Raw genomic sequence first — 22344 nt, forward strand, 5'->3', positions numbered from 1 at the left:
TTGAAGGTCCCTGGAGCCAAGGGTCAACTTTGCAGGGCAAAAGATAACACCAGGAAGTATCTACAGCAGCTGTCTGGATTCTTGGTAGCTTTAAATTGCTTTAAACTGGAAACAAATCACAAACCCTGAGAACAAAAGGTAGCCCACCCTGGGAGGTTGAATGCTTAGCATTGTCAGCCTCTCCTTTTCTATACTAGCTGTTACTTACTTTCTTTGGCTCGGTTGGCCTACAATTGCTAACAGGCTGAGCATAATGGTTGTTGGAGTCTATCACATCAGCAGGGCAGCACATAGGAAAAGTTGTGCTGCATCAGAGCCAGGGACCATGTGGTCCAGCGTTCACAGCACAGCTGAATGTGAGGAAGTCCTGCAATTCCAGAGCAACACAAATCTTCATGCTTTCCACCAGCAGGATTGCCAGTTTTGTCTGGCTCTTTCCACTGGCCATTGACAAACCTCTCGTCTGCCGTGGATGCCTCAGTCAAAATGTCAAGCATGCATTCATGGCTTTCTACCAACACTGTAAACCAGTTGGGACAAATACATTTTCGCATTTCAATTTATTCCATATATGAATTGTCCTAGCATTAAAGTTCTTAATCGAATCTTGCCCTCATGAGGAGTAGAGTTCTTTTCGAGCAACCCATTCCAGACGTGGTTTTAACCGCTCTGTCAAAGGCCACATGATTTCTGTTTTGGAGAGAGAGAGAACGAACTTTTAGAAAGGGTTCAGATTGTTGGTAAACTTTGCTCAGCCTGCTATGGGGTGTGTGGGTGGATGCCTCAGTTTTTGTGTCTAGAGCCAGCTGTTTTGGAGTTTGTGGTGAAAGGGAATTTTTAGCATTCCCAAATCTTGTTGCTCAGCAACAGCAATGCCCGCCATTCTTAAGCAGCAGGAATATACAACTCATCACATGTCGGCATATGTGAGTGCAACCTAACTACTGGATGAAGGTGTGCATGCCTGTGCACACACCGAATGTACAGCTCTTGCACTCACCATGGGAGGCTTCCTTATGCAGACAGCATTAGCACATTCAAAGCCAAGCCATGTTAGATACTTGGACTGTTAGGAGCCGGTTTCCCTTTGTCCCTGTCCAGCACTGGGTCTGGGCATATACAAGCAAAGCTCTAACACAAGGTGCTTTGAGGGCATTGACTGAAACAAGGTGTTCTTCCCAAAAGTGTGTGCTAAAGGGTCTCAGGGAATGACAGTTACCCATATGTAGAGCTGTCCTCTTCCTCCTCCTCCTGAATTTTGCAAGTGGACAAACCACACTCATTTGATGAACAAGCAACAAGGACAGTGTGTATAACTTACACAGCACAGGGAGAATTAGTAACTTCTTATGGCTTGAGCCCACTGAGAAGCAGTTTGTGTGAACATTGTAACTGAAGGTCAATTTCTTCCTTCATTTTAGTAAAAGAACTTAAAGCAGTGATCCTATATCCACTCCCAAACTCAACAAAACTGCTTCTCAATTATATGTAGGATTGCATTGTAAAGATACGTTGCTTTACATAAGTTAAACTTGGATTTCTCATCTACCTCCCAGTTTTACCTGACTACATTTAAAGGGCTTGTTCACTGGGATGGGAGTGATGGTGCCAAAGAATCTAGCTCCTTTCCATAGTTTCTGCATACTGCTCTTGTGACCTAAATGCCTGCCTTCTTAAAAAGAGTTCAGCTGTTCAGCCATTCCTTTCAGTAAAACCCCTAAGTGGTTGCTAGAAAGCATTTGGTGGAATAAGCATGAAACTGTAACTTGATCTTACTTGACCCCCGGATTCTAGGCCTGCCTCTTGTGCTACGCTTGTGGGTACAAAGGTCGATAAACTGTTGCATTTTAGGATCACGCCAGAAATCTCTGTGCTGTGCAGTGTTGCATGTTCACACAAACCTGTGCTTGTAGCGATGCAATGAATATGGCATACAAAGTAAGATTCCAGAGCTGCTGCTCCTATAGCAACGGACAGGGATACTAATGGTGCAAGTAGATAAAAGCTATTCCTGTGCCTAGTAGGTGGAATTAGTCTAGTAGCGAGTTGCCTGTGAGTCTACTCATGCACTGGAAAGCGCCATGCAAGTGCCAGCATGCACCGGGACATATGCAGCTCACTATACTGTACCTTGTTTGTGGTGTTTGAAGAACTTAAATTGATGTTGGATCATTGCTTCGAAACACAAGCCCTTTGAGCAAAACAAGGGCTATATAAATTGCAACCCTGACTTACTCCAAACTGAACTCAATCAAGGGTGAAACCTTTTGTGTTTCTCTTGGCAAGTTAAAGAAAAACAGAACAGTAAAATCTCACTGGAGAATAAGGTCCTAGTCACTTTTTGATGCACAGAGACCACAGCAAAGAATTATGTGGACCCCCTCCTTTCATGCTTCTTTAAGGCAAGGGTGAGCACGCTCCAAGCTTATGAGGTCTACTTTGTTTTTTCTTAGGATGCTAGGATTAATCAACTGGATCCATGTGCAAAGCAGTGGCCCAGAAAGAGGGTTGGACATATTCTTAAAATTCAGAAACGGGGAACTGTTACATCTTACTTGTTTTCAGTAATAGAACTGACCTTATAGTCCTTTAAAACAAAATTCCATTCCTGCTTTCCCCCCAGGTTTTCATTTCAGCAGATTGATGGAGTGGGCGGATGAGGATACTGGTGAGGGATGCTTATGTCCTTGGTGCTCTATGGAAAATCACCCAGAGATCTACCAGTAGGTGCCAAGCTACCTTCTACCCACTCCCTCCTTGGTATGTATGGACTCGTATTTACGTCCCCATGCGGCCATCAGAGAGCAAGAGCTAAGATCAAAACCTTCCTGTGATGTCAAGAAATTCAGTTTGTCACCCCCTCAAACGATTCTTGGCAAATCTAAAAAGTGAGAAAAAAATCCTGGTCCTGGTAGTAGAAGGAGGTATGCATCATACCATGACCATTCAGTGCTGTACAAAGTGTCCAATTGAACAGGAGTCAGAAGAGCCACAACAGGGCTCTCTCTTGGTGATCTTCTTCACCATCATCATCATCCAGTCGAACCATGGAATCAGAATCAGATCCAACATGAGAAAGAATCAGCTAGGATCGCAACTCTGGCAGAGGGACTTGCCCCCGTGCCATTGCTTCAGATTAGAAAGCCCCCCACCCCCAGCTGCTAATTTGTCCTATGGGAGAAATTGGATACTGATGATTTTTCAGACTTCAAATAGCATAATACTAAAAAAATTAATGACACCTAATCACAGGTCTCCCACATCACATCTGGCACAGGCATAAGAGTTAGCTGTTTCCAATAATGACTCATCTTGAATGCATTTGTACCTGAAGTGTGACATATAATTTATGTAAATAAACACATAGTCTTCCGACTGGTCCACCTGGGAAAGGCAGTTCCTAGAGACCCATGAGCTTCTGGGTTCCAGCCACACTGCTCCTGTAGACAGAAAACTTGGCACACTGGCCAACACCCTCTCTGTCCGATGGCTTGGCTGTACTTGAAGCCTGTGTGTTCCTCCTGTTTGCTTTGTGGCCTTGTCACCTTCCTCCCAAAATCCTGCCACATCTGCTTCTTCCTTGCATCCCCTCAAGATATTCAGTTCTCATTACTGGAAGCCTGCCAGGGATGGGGAGCTTCCAGTCCACAAGCCTGATTCAGGCCGTTGCACTCTTGGATCCAGCTTGCAGCCTCCCTACCAGGGGCCAATAGGCTGACCACCCCTACCCCCACCCCCCAGGGCAGGATGAGTCCAAATAGCAGGCTGGGGACATGGTGATGAACAAAAACTCCTGGCATAGTCTACCTCTCACAGAATGAGAGGGAAGTGGCAATGATTCTGGGATTTAAAAAAGTAAAAAAAGCTTCCCAGCCAGCACAGAAATAAAGATAGACCATACCTAGGTCTGTGGAGGTTCCAAATGCATCACATCATGTAGATGGCACAAAACCACACCACAAAGCATGGCCATCACTCTGGCAGGAAGATTCAAAACAAAGCAAAAGGGCTGGCTTTATGAAAGGATACTCCTTTCGATGGCAACTTGAGCCTCCTAATTTGAGCATTTCTGGGCATTTCTGCAGCCATTTGGCTGAGGGCTGCTGAAGGAAGGTGCACTGGCTAGGTAAGCACCCACAAGGTTCGACCAGGATCCGTGCAAACGCTTCGGTAACAACAGGGCTTTGCAAAGGAGGCTGCATGGAGCGTCACAGCTGCCCCTTTCCGGTAGCTTCACAAACTGAATGGAGGCTGCTTTCAAGATTGCTTCCTCTGGCATTTTGAGTTTCATTTGATTTGCAAGAAACCCGAGGCAAGACAAACTACTTTTCAGTGTCCAGAACTCTCCAGGCAATTCATAAATATTCTTTGAGGCAGCTCCAGAGGCCAGTTTGCTCCTCCAGTTTCTGAGCCTTACATTTAGTTTTGTGTTTTACATGAGGACTTTCATTCCATATTTTACAGAGACCTTGCCTTTAAGACTTTGCAGTCCACATTTTGAGGACTTGCCTTAAGTACACAGGCACTCTCACCTGTTTACTGGCCTTCAAAATAAGTGCAGGAATGCATATCCTGCTGCTGTTTTTCATGGCCACCTGTTTAGGCCCACTATATTTGCAGTGTGATTGTTTCCCAGTGAGGCCTTGATCCCTTAAACTCCTCACATCACAAGATGGCTGGCTATGCACTTGCCTCCAACCTTGGTCCCTACCTAGCCTGCCAGAATTGGACTGTACCTGAGTCTGTCGAGATGTCTACAGGTGAGTCAAAAAGATGCAGGTATTCAGCTGGACTCAACAACTCTTGGCATTCCAGCAGGTAGCAGATGGTGCCTTGGGGGACAATGAGCTCTGGTACCTTCTCCAGGATGGTGTCTGGGAGGTTCTTGGGGCTCTGAAGATCAGAGAAGAAGGAAGTTCTCAGATTCAGGTACATTCTGTGGTCCAATATATGAAAGTATGAATATTGCCATCTGCACCATGTTTTGCTGGCTTGCCCAGTTTGATGAAGCTTGGGTCACTTATCGCTTAGTGCAATGAAGAAGCCAGGAAATTCTAATGCAGACACCTGCTTCCTACCCTCCGAAATGTGTAAAACCAGATGGCCATGGCAGCACTGTGGTCAAATTGCTTCCTTTCAGTGGGGAGGAGGACATTTTTCTGCTGAGATGGGATGCAGGGGTCTTGTCCCCAAGTCCTCTTTCATACTGCTAATGTGTTAGGAATGTGTGTTTTAAGGGAAAGGGGCAATTTTGGAATTGTTTAGGAGCAAACTGGGGGTGACTGTACTCCAAAGGAAGCATCCGTCCACTCCCTTCACTGTAGGCAGTGCCTGGCACTGACACCAATGTGTGCAAACAGGGGAGAACTATGAGGGGCCCTGCCAGCTCGGTCTCATGAAAAGGTCCCCATGGTACCTCTGGCAAACTGTGGCCCTGATCTCACTGAAAGCTTCCACAGCAACAAAATCACAGCTGCCATTCATTCCAGTGGGGATGAAAATGCCATGCACTGCCCTGGGGGCAGCACTACAACAGGTACAAAATCTGTTGTACTAATGTGCGACAATTTGGTCACTGCTGAGAAAGCCTGCCATGAGGGGGCATGGTGGAAGCCCGGCTCTACCACCCAGTCCCACCCCTGTCATGACAATAGCTGGGGGTCCTCCTCTTCTGTAGGGGTCATGCATACATTAAGAAACCAAATCCCACAGGGACTTTGCCAGGAGGAATAGGAAGGGAGGGAGGGAGGGAGGGAAAGGAAAGGAAAGGAAAGGAAAGGAAAGGAAAGGAAAGGAAAGGAAAGGAAGAAACAAGCAAACTCTGGCCTTCATTTTTCCTCCCTCTCTCTGCCAGCCAAGGTCCCTGCCCTACTCACATACATGAAGGGACTGGATGGAGGACAATCTGAGGACACTCTGGGAGGCCATTGTGATTTTTGATTGCCCACTGTTCCTGTCCCTTCAGCTTTTCAGGCAGATCTTAGCTGGCTGAGGCTATCAGAGTAGGAGATGCTGAGGACTGGAAGGGAGCCACCAAGCCTCCAGCCACTGGCTCTCACTTCTCCATGACTGAGAACACAGCCCATCTCCTTTCCCTGCATGGCCTCACATCAGAGGGACACAGTTATCTTGCAAAGGGATGAGGGCCAGCTTCTAAGACTAGCCTTTCCCCAACATGCTGCCCTCCAGATGTACTGGACAACTGTTCCTTGAATCCCCAGATAATACAGGGATGAGAGGAGGTGCCATCCAACACATGTGAACACATGGCTCTGGGGACAGGCTGCTCTCATGCTTCCCTGTATGTGAGGCGGATGGGCCCCATAGTTTCCATACTAACAGTCGGTAGCAATGCTAGATTTATGAGGGCTAAAGCGGCAATAATGGTAACGAGCACTGATGGTGTTAACAAGTACCAAAGACAAAGGGTTGAGGGCCCCTACCTTGGGGTACTTCTGCAGGTGCATTCCAAGTTTCAGGAGCACTGCCAGGCATTCACAGACAATAGCCTCAGCTGGCTCCTCATGAGGCATATCATAGCCCAGCTGCGTCCCTGGCATATTTAGCACCTTGTAGTTCCACTGCTGGAAGAGTCGGATGGGGAGATTATGTGACATTATAAGGATCTTGGCATCCAGGATTAATACTCTGAAACAGGCCAAGAAATCACAGATCAGGTTCAACATCATCTTAAATATCTGGGAGAACAACTGAGGGTGGTGTAATTCATTACAGTTAATCAGGTGAGAAATAATCCTTTCCCACCCCACAGTAGGCTATTGACCTGACTGAGAACTCCTTCAGACATTCACAAAACACACAAAGTAGTAAAAAAAACCTCTGCACATGGCAGTGTGCTCTCAAGGATTTTCTAGCTCAGCTTTCTTCCCTAGATACAGCAGAACTGAGGACTTTCACAAGCCTTAAAAGAACGAAGATACAAAACATGAAAGGTTGGAAGTTCGGCCCCAAATGGTGAAATAGCCTCAGAGAGAAGCAGTGAGCTCCTGTAAGATTCTGATATCCTGGGCCTGGTGTTTTTTAAGGAAAGCTTCACACCTTAGAATGGGGGGGTGGGCCCCTGCTCTCAGGTCTGAACCTGCCCATACCATGAACTCTCATCTCTTGGTTGCTCAGCTCCATCAGGTGACCCGGAGGTTCTATTCAGCTGTGTTCATCCCCTTATAGAATTTGCCGCAACAGTTTGAGTCAATGACCATGCATGTGTCAAATGCCGTCCAGTCTCTCAGCACTAGGTTCCACTTTCATCTCAGTGGTCCTCCAAAGAACAGAAAACGGCACACATGGCCCTTCCCTCACAAGAACCCTATGTGATAGGCTAGGCTGAGAGATCTAACCAGTCTGAGGTTACACGGGAAGCTATGCAACTTGGCCAACATTTTTTGGAAGCTCATGAAATCAGTCTTCTTAGCATAGCCAACAGGAAGCATGAGCAGCACAAGGCTCGCTCCTGTATTCTGGAAATCAAGGCACCAGGCTGGCATGTCAGCCCAAAATCTATGGATCAGTATTGTTTAATTGACAAGCAACCCGTGGCCCCCACTCGCTCACCTCTGCTGCTGCTCCACGTCCCGCAGGTCCCGCAGAATAGAGTAAAGCACATCGCTGGATGCCTGAAAGAAAATCAACAGATCAAGCTAAAACAGCAGCCTAACAACAAAGCAGGCAATAAAGTGGGAGCTGGGGAAACTCATGGGAAAAACCCAGTCACACAGTGAACCAACCAGCCTATTGTTTGGACCGTCCAAGGGTTAGTAGCCCTGTGGCAGAGCTGCAACTTTACATGCAGAGGGCCCCAGGTTCAATCCCCAGTGTCTCCGGGTACAGCTGCAGGTCAGGGGCAGCCCTCTTGCAAACCCTGGAGAGCTGCAGCCAATCAGTAGGCAACACAGAGCTAAATGAACTGAGGTTTTTCCAAACCCACAGCTCATAACACTACCTGTCAAAGGGCTCTGTTGAGCATTTCCATCTTTCCCTCGTTAAGAGATGTTCTGTGGTAAGAAAAATGAGAGGAGACATGCTGCCAAAGCAAGGGAGCATTAGGAATAGAAAAGGAGAACGTGGCAGTCCATGAAATGAGGCACAACGAAAGGCCCACTTGGAAGCCCACTGTAAGGACATGTCCCATGCAGCTCTTGGCTGCTGGGTTGGGCTCCAAAAGGTGGGTGGGGGGCAAGACACTTTGTTACCCACAAAGAAGGCAACCCTACAAAACTGACTATGCAAGATTGCACAGACAGGTTGATGCAGGGACAGTCTTCATTTCTGGCCTCCCTTTCAGCTGGCTGAGCATCCTTGGCATAAAAAGCAGAAGGCTGAGTTAAGGCACTGTTGGTCTCCAACCAAACCATTGAATTCCAAGCAGCTAAGTTCAGAGCACAGCATGGTCTTCAGTCCTACCTCACTGAACATCTGCACTAAACGTTAGGAAAGCTCCAGGCAGAGAACCTTACGCACAACTCTCCCCCATGACATAGAATGGGCAAGCACCCCAATTCTGACAGAAGAGATGACTGAGGCAGTCATAAGGATGCACAAGAATTTCAATTCTGTTTGAAAATCATGCAAACACGTCTTAAGCACAATCATGAATGCATGCAGGAACACTTCTCCTTTTTTTGCCCATTCCTAAATTTGTTATCAAGCTTGGAAAGCATGTACTTTTTGAAAAATGAACATTTTTCAACAAGTATACATGTTCCCATTTTGGTCAAATGGGGGAGCGGGGTGTGGATGTGCACCCTGGAAAATTGTGAACAGAAATGAGTACTTTTCTCATTTGAAATGCAAACAAACTGAAAAAGAGGTAAAAATACAAACAGGAACAAGCCAAACTGAGCTTTGAAGTGATTTGCAGAAACAGGCCTCAAAATGGCTGGTTCTTGCATCCCTAGAAAGTCATAATAGGGCTTTGTGCATGACTCATTCCGACTTCATGCACTAACTGCGTTACTCAAACCTTCCTGAACAACTCAGCTGAAAACCAACCAAATTGCCTCAAACATGAAGCCAACAAACAAAATGGGAGACTTTTTGCTTAGTCAATAAGGGCGCTGAAGAGAAGCAGCTGTTACCTGGCTCCAGTTAAGATGTTTTCTCTACCAGAACTACCAGAACTCCACCCCATCAGTGGATTCATCTCAGCCTCCATTTTGTTCGCTCTACAAGAAAGTTCACTGCCACCCTCTTCTCAGCCGCCGTGGCCTCAGCAGGCGCTAAGGAGAAAGCAGGGCAGGGTGTGCGAGCCCAGCGATGCGTGAAAGGCATTGCAGCACAGAGGGTGTTCAGTGAGGGCCTTCCTGGTGAGCGAGGGGTGCAAATCGTGAGCATGAGCTTTCAGACAGAGAGAGATTCAGAATGGAGCAGCAGGGTGGTGTCTGGGATTTAGAAGGCAGCTTCCATCGAGGCTCTGTGCGTCAGGTTGCCAACTAGCCCTGGGGCACTGTGGTAGCCGGATGTTTGGTTTGGCTGACAGCTAGCCCAATGTCCCGGAGTGGCAAGGCTCTTTCCCCCATTAGGCACATGCAAACAAGCACACACAGGTATTGCGTGCGCAGGTGCGCACACTATTTCTGTTCTGGCAGCCCTCCCCTTGAGGAGATCCTGGCAGAAAGAGGAGGGAGGAAGCAGGAGAGGAAGAGGCCTTTTGTGGCTTCCTGCCCTTGCCAACGCGCATCCCAGCCTTTGGGAGGGTGGCCAAGGTGAGAGTGAACTCATGGAGTGGCATCAGCCTGAGGGTGGATTTGGTAGCCTGTGGGAAGCATGTGAGGGAGCCATTCATGATCCATCCCACACAGTTTATTTCTCAAGACAATTGTTTTAGTCCTCTGTGTCTTCAAAGTTATTTTCTACTCTGTGTATGTGTGCGTGCGTGTGTGTGTGAGAGAGAGAGAGAGAGAGAGAGCACTCACCTCCAATATGTGTACAACGTATGTGGGGTAGAGCAGAAGCAAACCTGTGACTCCTTCACCCTGATAGCCACAAGAAGGCAGGCTCGTAAACAGCTGTTCCCAGTATGCTGAGGAGAAAGGAATAAGGCCGGCATAAACAGATTGTTCCCGCCATAACACGCCAACCCCAATAGAGCGAGCAGCGCGGCTGGGTGATGTGGCCGCCCATCCCCTTCCTTTCTGCCATTTTGCACAGCTAAATGCCTGTTTGTAAAGCCAGTTGGGCAGGAGGGTGGGCGACACAGCCAAGTAGCAGTGGAGCAGGAAGCACGGGGCCTACTAGACTTCCAGGATACTTTTTAAAGGCCCTGTCCCTGGATAAGGACACATTCCTCCTAGGCCTGTGTTAGCATGAGAACATAAGAGCCATGCTGGATCAGGCAAAGGATCCATCTGCTTTCGTGTTCTTTTCACACAGCGGCCAAACCAGCTGCCCACAGGGCCTAGCAGCAGGATCGGAGCACAACAGAGCCTCCTGCCAGGAGCAACGGATGTGCCAGGGCCTCTGTCTCTGAGGCTGGAAGGATGACATAGTCATCAGCCCTAGCAGCCATTGATCGCCTTCTCCTCCATGAGTGTGTCTCTTCTAAAGCCATCCAAAATGGTGGCCATCACTGCCTCTTGGGACAGTGTATTCCAAGGTTCAGCTGTGTGGATATGTGAAGGAGGACTTCCTTTTATCTGTCCTAAATCTACCACCACTGTCTTCACGGGAAGACCCTGGCTCCTAGTATTCTGAGGGAGAAGAAACATGTTCCCCTCTCCACTTTCTCTGCCTCAGGGCTCTGCAGTAGCACTTGTCCCACAGTTTCCTCTGTGCTAGTGATCAGCAAACACAGTTAGCTAGATACAAATTCTCTCTCCCTCTCCGCGTCTCTTCTCCCAGGGTATGTTGCAGAAAGGACCACCGGCAGACTCTTAGCTCACTGAGGCCCAGGACCCCCTTATTAATGGGACCCATCCCATTTTAAAACCTTCTGTTAGAAAGTTTGCTCTTGAGGGAGGTAACAGGAGGGTTTTTCCATAGCACTTACCAGCTAAATCCCTTTTATCTGCCAGATCTGGTGAGATCTTGGCCAGGAAAATCAGTCTATGGAGCAGGGATTTCTAAAGAAAAAGAGAGAATGCATCCAGTTTTTACTGTGGCACCTACCAGACAAGTGACATTATCAGCTGTGTAGGGCTTTCCATGCCAGCAAGAGATAAATTTTGACATAATGTTATCATTATGTTGTATTTGGGCTGTTTAAAAAATGGTTCTTCTTTTATTAATTTCTGGAGGTCCTTCTTGGATATCTAAGCCATTTTCTAGTTAGGTTTTTCTTTCCCTTGTCATGTTTCTGACAGACTAAAATTAAAATAGCCAATGGATCACCACCTTCTTTGAAATGTAGCCTGCAACAGTCGCTCTTCTGACATGATAATTTTGTGATACTTTATGCTTTGTAATCATCAGTGTCCATTCCTCTCTTAAGGATGCACATTAGTTCCTGAGTCTATGCCAGATACCTCCTTCTGAGAGAATTATGGGTTGCTGTTCAGACTTCCTTCCTTATTATGTGTTCTGCCGACATACCCTAAAACACCATGACTGATGAGATAACTTTTCCTTCAGCCCTATGATGTCTTCTACCAGTTAAAGAAGAAGAATGCTTTCCAGAACCCTCTTGGCAGTTCCAGTCTCCACTGGATCTGGATGGGTGCGTGGTAAACAAAGAGGCTGCATTTATGGCAAGAAATAAAGGGCATGAGTTTTGCGTGCTGATGGAACCATCTGTTCCTGGTTGTGTTTGGTTCGCACAAGCCAAGTCGATGCACGTTTACTCCAGGAGAAGTCCCTCTGCATACAATAGGCTTATTTCCAAGTACATGTGCATAGGAGTCCAGCCTCTCAGCCTGGGATTCAGCACAGAAATACACAACCCTAAGCCCATTGGTTTCCATGGGATTTGGGCCAGCTGGGGCTTTGCAATAGGATCATTGTAACTCTGCAGGAAGCTATGGCCACGCGTTTGCACTTTCAGCAGTTTTAGAAGTGGGATAACTATTGTGTGCTGCAATTTCATACCTCCTCCTGCAACATCTATACTTTATGTTTGCTTGACTTTAGAATAAATACCCATTTTTATTATGACACTTCTGCTGCCTGTGTGATTAAGTGCACTTAGGACTGAGCCCTGAAGAGGCCATGCTGTGTAGATTGATGTTTTTGTCGAAGAGTAAACAATGCATCATAAAAGCCACAAAAGGGTATTTGCAACTTGACCCTAAGCAAGTTTACTACCTACCCACTGAGTTCATTGGAAATCACTTCTAATTAAATCTAGCTAGGACTGTCACCTTAAACCTGAATCAGTCCTAGATTACTGCAAGAGCTAGACTGAGCTTCTTTGTTAACCTAACACATCTTTCCCTCACCATGCCACCCATAGTGTACCTTCCAAATCTGCCCCGGAGGGTTGAGGGACGTTCTGGTGAAGAACGGCAAGGCACTTAGGAGTTAGGAGAGGACACAGACATCCTTCTGCTAACAGCCTGTATACAACAAACAGCCTAACAGTCTGTGGACAACAAATCCAACCTCAATGTATTTCTCTGTCTTATATGTTCATTTTAGACTTTAACATACCACTGTGGAAGTCAGTGAGCCTAATTTAACTGAACGTATATCCCACAGAACTCAAGGTGGCATATATGAGGTTCCCATTCAGCTATGCATAGACATGCTTAGGTTTAACCAGTTTGCTGCATTGTGTGCACGGAGACTGCTTTTAGCCCCTTAGAAGACACACGGAGCTGGTAGCTACTTGGCACCAGACAGCTGGTTTTGTCACTTGTATGGTAAGCTGAGAAATGGATGCTTTGATTTGTTGATTTGCATGCGTTCTAGCCATTCGCCAGGCCAAAGCCACTTTTCTTCTTGCACACATTTAAATTAATCAATAAAAGCAATTTAACAGCAGCTGGCTTTGTTCTCAGGGAGGTGGAAATGCTGAGGGTCAGAGGAAATTAGCTATAATAAAACCTAGCCTCCCAAATTTGCTAGATGAAAACAAATGGCACTTATTTTAAGTGAGAACATATTTGGTTGTAATGCAGCAATGAGCAAATCACATCGATGAATCACTCATCACACTATTGAAACATGGAAACATTTAATATAAAAATTGCATCTCCTGTAGATAGAAAATCATTTTTGTTTAAATATCACACTGTTTGAATATTTTTCAGTGTCATGCAAATTTAAGTTGAAATCACTATTTTTCAGAACTTTACTTGCTGGGAAGTTGAGCCACTCAGGCACAATCCAGCCAGAGGGGTCTCTTACAATATTTGAACCATACCAGCAATCCAGATACCCAGTGAGAAAACAGCCACTTCACTGATCAATAATCAGGACAGTTAAGAAATTATGTTGCAGCATTTGTGGGAGTGTGTTTGTTTATCTATACAAATGGAATCAACTTGTTTTTCCAGTAGGTTACTTTACTCAGGGGTGTCGAGCCATTTTAGCATCAATAGTGCTTGCTTGGAGGACATGGGCCTTGAGCATCATTCAGAGATCCAAGAGTGAACTTCAGCCATCTCCCTGAATTATTCCTTCTTGTTCCAATCTGTAATAAGCCAGGAATGGGTTTCTGTGAATAGCTGGAAGAAAGAGCCATCTCTGGTTTCTGCCATTTGGAAGGCACCACTAGAGCTAGGAAATCTGTTGCTGAACCACAACTTCTTCCTCCACAAAACAGACATCCTTGTGCAAAAGGATGGGGCAAGGATTAAATGCTAATGAGCAGGAACGAAATGCCTCCACAAGCAGAAGGGGGGCAGAACAGAGGTGCCATTTTCTTCAGGGTACAGAAAGATGCACTGTATGATCTATGGTTTCCCCATTAATTAATTTAAAGCTCTGCTTCCCAGTTTCTTTAGGGGAAACATGCAAGTCACTGGCTGTAAGACTCACAGCCAGCAACTCACAGTGGTCAAAGCCATGAGGCAAGTCTGCACATGGAATCCATGCCAACCTCATTTGAATGCCCCATCCCCTTGCAGCTGAGCTACCAGAGGTTCAAAAGCCGCCTCTCTCCATTCCCAGCCAAATGAAAGATTAAGCACAGGAGTATGGAAACTGCACTGTAGAATACTTACTGTTTCCTCTGAGCCATTGCGCACCTTCTCATGCAGAAGCTGATCGAGGAAATTTGTCCTCTCCTCTTCAGAGGGTGATTCATCCCACCACTCCCACATCTCAGGGACTTTCTTGCCATTTCCTACTGCTGAGCTGCCTACTTTAAATCTCAACATGGTTCCCTGACTTCAAACCATGGGAGATAGAGCTGGCGACACAATGAACAAATCAGAAGAGCCACCTGGATTATGTGGCACTCTGCATGGCTGGTGAGGGACCGTTCTCGACATGGCTGTTTGTTGACGAACTGCTGTCATAGAAGCGGCACCAGGCATGGTTACTTGGCTGTCCAGGCTGCGTAGTCCTTTGGCGTTTGCCACTGGCAGGTTAGCTGGATGGGAGAGCTGTTGCTCAGGCAACACTTGACATCCAACACTAACATCCCAACAAAAGCCTTTCAAAAACCTGGGCGGGCAGGGATGGAACGCATTCAGAGGTGGAGGCCGGGCTGTTAGCTGGGCTGTTAATGTCAAGTTGCATTTCCCTGTGAGTGAATCAACACTTGAATAGAAGGAAGTTGTACTGGTGTCAAGAGCATTTTGGGGCATGGAATTATGATGTACACATGCCGCAAAGGCATATATCCTTGGCAATATAAAGGTAGCTCTTAGCCCATCTGAGAAGCATTCACTATTACTTGACAATGGTAACTGGACATTCAAAAGTCAAGCTTCGCCAGAGGTACATATTCATAATAAAGGAGGTATTTGCATACAATCCCTCAGTGCAATAGGTCCCTTCATATACGTATGTTCGAGGAGGCCCCGTCTCTCTCTGTCACCTAGAACTAGGGTGGGTAACCCCTGGCTCTCAGCCTAGTTTCAAAGGCCCTTTATGTGCAGTCAGGTTGAATCTCTGGAAGAGTGTTCTGACCCTTCTCTGGCAGCCCAATGGATATAAAAGAAAAGGAAGGGAGAGAAGGGAATGGAAGGGAAAGAAAAGAGTGGCAGAAAAAGAAATGGGGTGAACCACCCCCCTTTGGCTTTGTCCACTGTGGACATGACAGAGTATCCGCAAGGCAGGACAGCCTTCAATGGGGGAATAAAATCCCATCACGGTCTTTAAAAGCACAGAGCCTGTGCAGCACCATCTGTGTGCTTGTTTGCATATCATGCCAGGATATAGCATCCCATCCAAACATCCCAGAAAAATTCCCAATGTTTCCTCTCGTTTTCACCTAAGAGCAAGCCAGCCAACCACCCTCACCAGTTGTTACAAGTTGCACCCGGTGGGTGTAATCAGGTGAACTGGGTGGCATTCACAGGGGGTGCTAATAGGCCCCCATGGCTCATTAAGCGCCTTTGTCCTGTGTGAACTTGGCCATGTCTGAAACTGTAATAGGTATTTGACCAGATTAACTTCCACTGCTTGGGGAACACCAAGCCTTACTTACTAGGTTTTGCTGGCAATAAAGCATCCTTCCTTGTCAGCCTCCACCGCCTCAGCATGTCCAGCACCCTAATTCCAACACTGGATCCTCCCTAAGGGTACTTTCCCATTTGATGCTTACCCTCTAATCAGTGGCAGACAATAAGGGGGCAAAGAAAAGCACAGTGAAGGGAACTGATGGCACAGCCAAGGAATGCCACCAGCAAGAGGCCACAGTAATGTCAGCAAGACGTGGACTTAAATGCTATGTTATATATACATCTGCAACTGCACACACTTTTTTTTTTTTTTTTTTTTTTGAGAAAAGAAAACTGATTGGAGTACATACCAGGGAAAAGTCAGTGGCTGTGGTCATGGGAAACTGGATTTTGGTATTACAGTCAACAGAAGATTTGGGCAGGTAAAATTTCATCCTCAAATGCTGGGGATAAAGCCCCAAGAGCACCATGCATTTGACTCTGTAGGTGCTTCAGAAACACCAGCAAATTTTGCAGAGACTAATAGCATACTAAACTGCAGCGTGATTTCTATTGCTTGCTAGCATCAGATTGCTGGAAGGATTTTCAAGGCTATGCACGCTGAGATTCCTTATGATTTCAAAGCACAGCATCTTCCCTGGGTTACATGAACTTCCCTTATTCCTCAGTGTAGTTTTTAATCCTATATGGGCACACAGCTGAGGTGTTAGGCTCTCCTTCCAATTACAAAATGCTTCAATTCACTTTTTAATGCAAAATACAATCTCATCTATTAAAAGTTCCTTCATTTAAACAAAAAGAGAAGAGTTAAAAACATCCTCACTGTTTTGGATGGAACCATTTACTCTGCACAATGGTGTAATTTTGAAACTTGTGAGGAACAGAAGCTGTGCTTGGGTTGAGGGGCTCCAGAGCCTTCCTAGGCCCTCTCTACCTGTCCTACCTGCTAGCCATTATGCTCTGCACAAAGGTGATGTTTAGACCATGGCGATGCTCAGTCATCCAGCCTTTCAGTGAAAAGATAAGAAGAGACGTGAAGGTCAGCAAGCAGATAGACAGGGGCCAGAAGTCCAGCTTAGGCTTCAACTACTTGCCTGAATCCCTCTTTGATGAATACAAATCATCGGCAGTGTTCATGGCTAGCCTTATTAAAGGCTCCTCCAAGTGCAAAGACAGTTTTGACCCCTTGAAATACCAAAGTTAGAGGGAGCTCAGTGAATGTGGCACTGGAGTTCAGTGTGGGGGACCCTGGATGCATTCTGTGCCCCTGGAAATTCCTCTCCCACTCGCCCCAGCACAAACCTTTCCATTCTCCCTCTGTCTCGCCAGCCGCAGCTCATACAGTGAACTCCTCTCTTCAAAGGTGAAGTCATCTGTCTCGTATAAAAAACTGCTGGCTGCCTCAGAGGACGCCATAGCCTGCTCCACTCTTGCCGCAGTTGCTAGGCAATGGCTTAACAAGAGCCCCCAGGGAGTGGGAGATCATTCCCTCCATCCCCCACACCAACAAAGCTCAGCCTGCAGCAGCCCGGTAAAGGATTGGCCTTGGCATGGTTGGCCAGGTTCTGCTAGGAGAATAACAAGTCCAAAGCCAAACTCACACACACGTCAGAACCTTTTCCCAGGATTTACAGCCTTCTCATCACAGATGTTGAACTGAAATACAAATACTCCAGCAGGGGCCATGAAAACGTCGCAAAGAATTCAAACACCCTCGGCATTAACATCTGCTCAGTAACTTCTACCACGGCTGTGGACTTACCCTGGGGGTTCAACATGGCACACCAGCACAGCGCATGGGTTCTGCATTGCTTGTGCAGGGACTCCATCAGGGGCTTCTGGAGCATGCTTCTACTTCTGCCACAACATTATTTCTTGGTTCCCAGCAATACAGGATCCGCTTTCTGCATGGAACTGCTATTGCAGTCCTACCCTTCACTGATGATTTCCACACTACCAACTCCAAACCCTATCCCCACACTCCCAAATTACTGTGCAGACTTGAATGTGGTTGACAACCCTCTCCAGCTTGATTCCATCACCTAGACTACAAGTGATGGCCATCATGGGGCTCTAACCCTACTTAGGCATTCATTCATCTTTTATGTGGCAGGTGCTCCTCCTGCTTGTACATTCCCTCCCCTGCAGTCCCTCCAGGATCTGCTCTTGCACTTCTGCCTTCACTTTTCTACACCATTTCCATAGGAAACTTCATCAAACCACATTGCTCTGTGTACCACTCATATACTGATCACCCCCCGCTCTACCTTTCTTCCCTAGAACTTTTTCCCATCTTCCAAGCCACATCTCCCATGACTGTCTATTATTTCTGTCTATTGGATATTTCATCATCGTCTGAAAACCTTGTTGAAGTCCAGAGGTCTCTTCTTTCTTCCCAAGTCTTCCTCTTCTTTTATCCTCATTGTATCCACTGTTGTGCTGTTAATGGGGCATAAAGCAGGTGTGGCTTATCTTCAGTACCTCCACCTCCTTTGCTCCACCTAGTCCCTCAACAGGAGTGTGAAAACACTGCATCTCTTCTATGGCTTGTTGCTTAGACCACATGAGGCCCTTCCAGAGCCAACACACAATCTTGTCCTTACTTCCGAGATCCTCCATAGCCTCGTCACCCATATCTCCACCTCAAATCCCAGTAGATTCCACTCACTGATCTTCACTCTTCCAGTTCTGTCACCTTCAGCCATCCAAAAGTCTCCCACTTTCTCAAAAGATCCTGCCCTTCTTTTCTTGCTGCTACTTATGCCTAAAACTCCCTTTCCAAACTCCAGTGTGACACTGACTCTCTTTTCCATGAATGTGGATGATCTCCTTTAAAACATCTGCTAAGATGTTCCTAGCAAGAGCACCGTTTGTTGCTCAAAGGCAGCATACTAATAAGAAGGCTCAAGAAATAGGAAAGGTCAGAAAAGTTTGGAAGGAAAAAATATGCAGGTGCTTCTGGTAGCTCCAGGGAGGAGACCTGCAGGAACTGGAGCCACGAGCAGTGTAACTTGATGACAGCACTCAGACTCCAACAGTCATTAAGTATCATAAAAATTACGACCCTCTAATGGGGACTTAGTTTTGATCACAGGAAAGTATTCCAGGAGATGGACAGAGTTGCCCCTAGTTCCTCCTGCTCTTGTGTATTTTAAGCATGAACACGTTTCAGGAGAATGCTGCCATGTTCATTTCCAGCCAATCCATATCCAGAACGGAATCATGCCACCCCTTTGCGCATGCACTGTAGTAAACAGACAAGTCCTTGATTAAGGTACCCAATTCCACCCTTGATTTCCCAAAGCATTGACACTCACCAATCATTTGAGACAATTTTAATAACAAATAGATATGTAAAACTGAAAGGTCTGCAGAAAATAGAAAAGCTGGGATTATTGCATAGAGCAATGTTAGATTCTCCCATTATTTCCCTCCCCACAACCTGGTACCAAAATAACTGCTGTCACAAAACAGCGCATCCGCTCATCCATATCAGTTAAACTATCTCTGTGTAGAATAAATACATTGTGTCTAATACTCTCCTATCTGATCTTGCCCCCTCCCATTCTAATCCCACGGTCCACAAGGTCATGTTGCATCTTCATCCCCAGACAAGGCAGCGGTGTCACTTGGCATGCCTTGGGTTTGATAACCACTGATTGAGAGAAAAACCGTTGCAAAGCAAGCACCAGCCAAGCTTTCCAGTCATCCACAGATCTTATCCAAAGGGCCTGAGACCTTACAAGCACCAAGGGCTGCCCGCGCTCTTCCACGCCTCCAGGGGCAAACACAGACTGGCTCAGAAGCTGGATTCTGGCACAGTTATCCTTCTGCCCAGGGATGCTGTGTGGTACCTTGCCCGCTGGAAGGTGCCGCAGGAAACCCCCTCTAGAGCCAGTGGTGGTGGGTAGCCCTGCAAGGAGACGCTGTGGCTTGCCTTGGAGAGGGAAGTTGACCTGCTCAGCAGCCACTCGTTCCTCGCCTTGCTGCTGCAGGAGCTCTGAGCACGCTTGATGTCCAACTCGGAACGGCAGATCCGCCCATTGGGCAGCCCTTCTGCGGCACTACGGCCCAGGGTACTGTTTGGCCTGCTGCTGGGGATAGAACTCAGCATCCCGTTGGAGAGAGACGCCCGGGAGGATGCCATGGCTGACGGCATAGCACCATGCTGATCAGATTCGCCGTGCCGCTTGGGGTCCCTCCGCAGGAAGCCAGCTCTGAAGAGGGCCAGCTTTCCCTCTGGCTGCCTCTCGCCCTCCAGCTCCCTCTCCCCAGCACAGGGCATGGCCTTGGGCTCCGGCCCTGCCCTGCCCTTGGGCGGATGACTGGATGGGAGCAGGGCAGTCCCCGGGCGCAAGGCCCCGTTGACGTTTGCTTTGCCCTTGGGTTCCACGTCCCTGATCGGAGGCACCATGCTGAGGGAGAGCACCAGCTTCTTGGGTGTCCGTGGCTGCTCACCTGCATCCTCCTTCGGCTTCCCTGCCCTCTTCAGGGTGTTCGTGCTTTCCATGGCAGCAGGCGCTTTGCCAACACTCTCCGTGGTGCCCATGCCGGGTGGCACAGGGCTCGGCTTCACTTTAGCAGGCAGAGGCCCATTGTCTTCCCCTTCCTTAGTCATAAGAGGGACAATGGACTCATTTGTGAACCGGGGTCTGCGGCCAGACTCCAGGTATTCAATGAGCTCTCCAGAGGGCTCTGCTGGCCAATCTTTGGACGTGAAGGACCAGCGCAAGGGCATCGGCTTGGGAACGCCCAGCTTGGCCTTATAGGGGGAAGCTTTCAGGCTGACGCTCCTACCCTGGACTCCCCGCACCAGGGGCCGTGACTCAAAACCACCTGGAAAAGAAAGCGAAGGTTGCTGGCAGTGATTCTGAGGAAGGCAGTCAAATTAAATACGCTCCCACACAGGATTGTGGAAGCTTGCTTAATACAGTTGTGCTGTTGTCAAGGCTTGTATTTCTGGCCTTGAGCGAGTATTATGAGTCCTGAATTCTTCTTCTTAATTCAAGTCAAAGAATAACTCCACTGATGCCCTCTCTCTTCTGGCTCCTTTTCTCCCTTCTTCTTCTGCCCTTTCTCCCACTTATTAATCCTTCACCTTCCCTTCCCCACCTCTTATTTCCCATCTCACATGCCCGGTGGCTGACGTTACAGCAGGCTCAGGGAAATCACATGTCCCAAATGCTGCTTTTGCTTGGCCTGGCACTGGAAGAAGGAAAGGCATCCTTCTTGCTTGCCACCAATGCCAAAATACCAACAGCAACTGGTAAGCAGAGGAGGAGGGAATCGGGAAGGAATCAGAGGACTGGAGGGAGGGAGGCTCAAGTATTAAAGGTTCATATTCTTTAATACTTGTATGAAGCCACTGGTGGCGGTCGCTGGGGGACTGGGGACAAAAAGGCCAGCAGTGTGCCGATGGCACCTGGGTGTATTTCTCCTTCTTGTCTGGGTCAGGTGAGGCTCGCCAGGTGCCGAATCAGGGCATGGGGCCTGTGTGGCTTAGTGGTGAGATTACTGGGCTGGCAGTCCAGGACATTCGAATTCTAGCTCCCTCCTGGTCATAAACCTCCTTTGGTGACTCTGGACCAGTCACAGAGTCTGAGCCTAACCTACCTCATGGGGCTGTTGTTGTGAGGATTAACAGGAGCTCCATAAGCCACCCTGGGCTCCTGACAAGGGTGCAAAATAATGGTGGCAGTAGTGGCCGGATGAGTTGGTAAGTTGAGACAAAATCCCGACGAGAGAGAGCCTGTCCATGAGTGGCTCTTAGATCCAGGAATTGAACGATGGCCTTTTCTGTACAGGGCGGCATTCCCCAAACAGGCCGCTATGCTGACTGGGATACTGCTTGATCCAGCTTTGTCACTGAAGGCCCCGATGGCCACAGCGGCACAAAGTGCAGCAGCTACAACCATTTCTGGACAGAGACAGCTTAGGCTCAGTAAATCAGGCTCTGGTAGTGGCAACCCTGTGCTTGGATTATTGCCATACGTATCCTTTACATGGCACTGCCCTCGAAGATCTTGATTTTAGATTTGGTACAAAATGCAGCTGCCAGGAGGGAGACAGAGATGGCTGTCACAGGAAACAAACTGGCTTTCTATGTGTCTCTGGGCTGAATTCAAGGTGCTGTTGTTGAATAAAAGCCCTGAATGACCTAGGACTCAGGTAGATGAAAGAATGCCTCTCCCTCTACCACTCCATCTTCAATCTGTAGAGGGTGGCGGGGGGGGGGGCTGTCTCTTTCCACCACTGGGGGATCTGCATCACACGAAACAGGGCCTTCTTAGTGGTGGTGCCAAAAAAGATCCAATTATTCACGTGGGTATTAATGAATGATTAGCTTAGCTGCAAGCTAACTGATTTTATACACTTTTGTTCTGTTAAGGTAATGTTCAATGTTTCCATGTTAATGTTGCCCAACTGGAGATTTTTTTGAACGGTGGAATATAATTGGGAATAAGCAAATTCAGACTGGCCCAGAAATAAGTTGGGTTTGTGAAGAGAAATAGCTTGATTTATATTCATGTTAATCAACTCAAGATGGGAGGGGGAGCTTGTCCCTCACTTGCACACATGCTGAGCTGGACTAACAATTCACAGAGCTGGGGAGGATGGACAAAAATGCTCACAGAAAGTTTTTGCCTGGCAACAAGTAATGGAACCCAATGAAAGGTGCACCGGGATAAATACTGGAAGTACTGGAGTTCTAGTCATCACCAGGGCTGAACCTGTATGGCTTGATCTGAAGCCCTTAGGAGAAGGATGCATCCGCTGACCGGGGCTCCCAGGTTCGCAGGCTGCGTGCAGCCATTTGGCA

General features: G+C 47.4%; 2 protein-coding genes across 2 annotated transcripts in view; both read right to left on the reverse strand.

Moving 5' to 3' along the window:
- Nucleotides 1-613: 613 nt before the first annotated feature.
- Nucleotides 614-17006, reverse strand: TEX47 (testis expressed 47; the record flags this gene model as incomplete). The annotated part of the gene is made up of 7 exons (XM_044454081.1): nucleotides 614-690; nucleotides 4737-4893; nucleotides 6444-6648; nucleotides 7573-7634; nucleotides 9933-10039; nucleotides 11006-11078; nucleotides 16827-17006. Coding segments are annotated over 7 exons (861 nt in total), but the record flags the coding sequence as incomplete, so codon positions are not given.
- A 1838-nt stretch (nucleotides 17007-18844) lies between these two features.
- Nucleotides 18845-22344, reverse strand: part of USP43 (ubiquitin specific peptidase 43) — a 108138-nt gene continuing 104638 nt past the window's right edge. The window contains exon 15 of the mRNA XM_044454082.1: nucleotides 18845-20360. Within this exon, the coding sequence (XP_044310017.1) occupies nucleotides 19324-20360 (1037 nt within the window). The 3' untranslated portion in view covers nucleotides 18845-19323. The remainder of the gene's footprint in view (nucleotides 20361-22344) is intronic.

Source organism: Varanus komodoensis, unplaced genomic scaffold (genome assembly GCF_004798865.1).
Source record: "Varanus komodoensis strain SLA01 unplaced genomic scaffold, ASM479886v1 scaffold7_1, whole genome shotgun sequence".
NCBI lineage: Eukaryota > Metazoa > Chordata > Lepidosauria > Squamata > Varanidae > Varanus > Varanus komodoensis.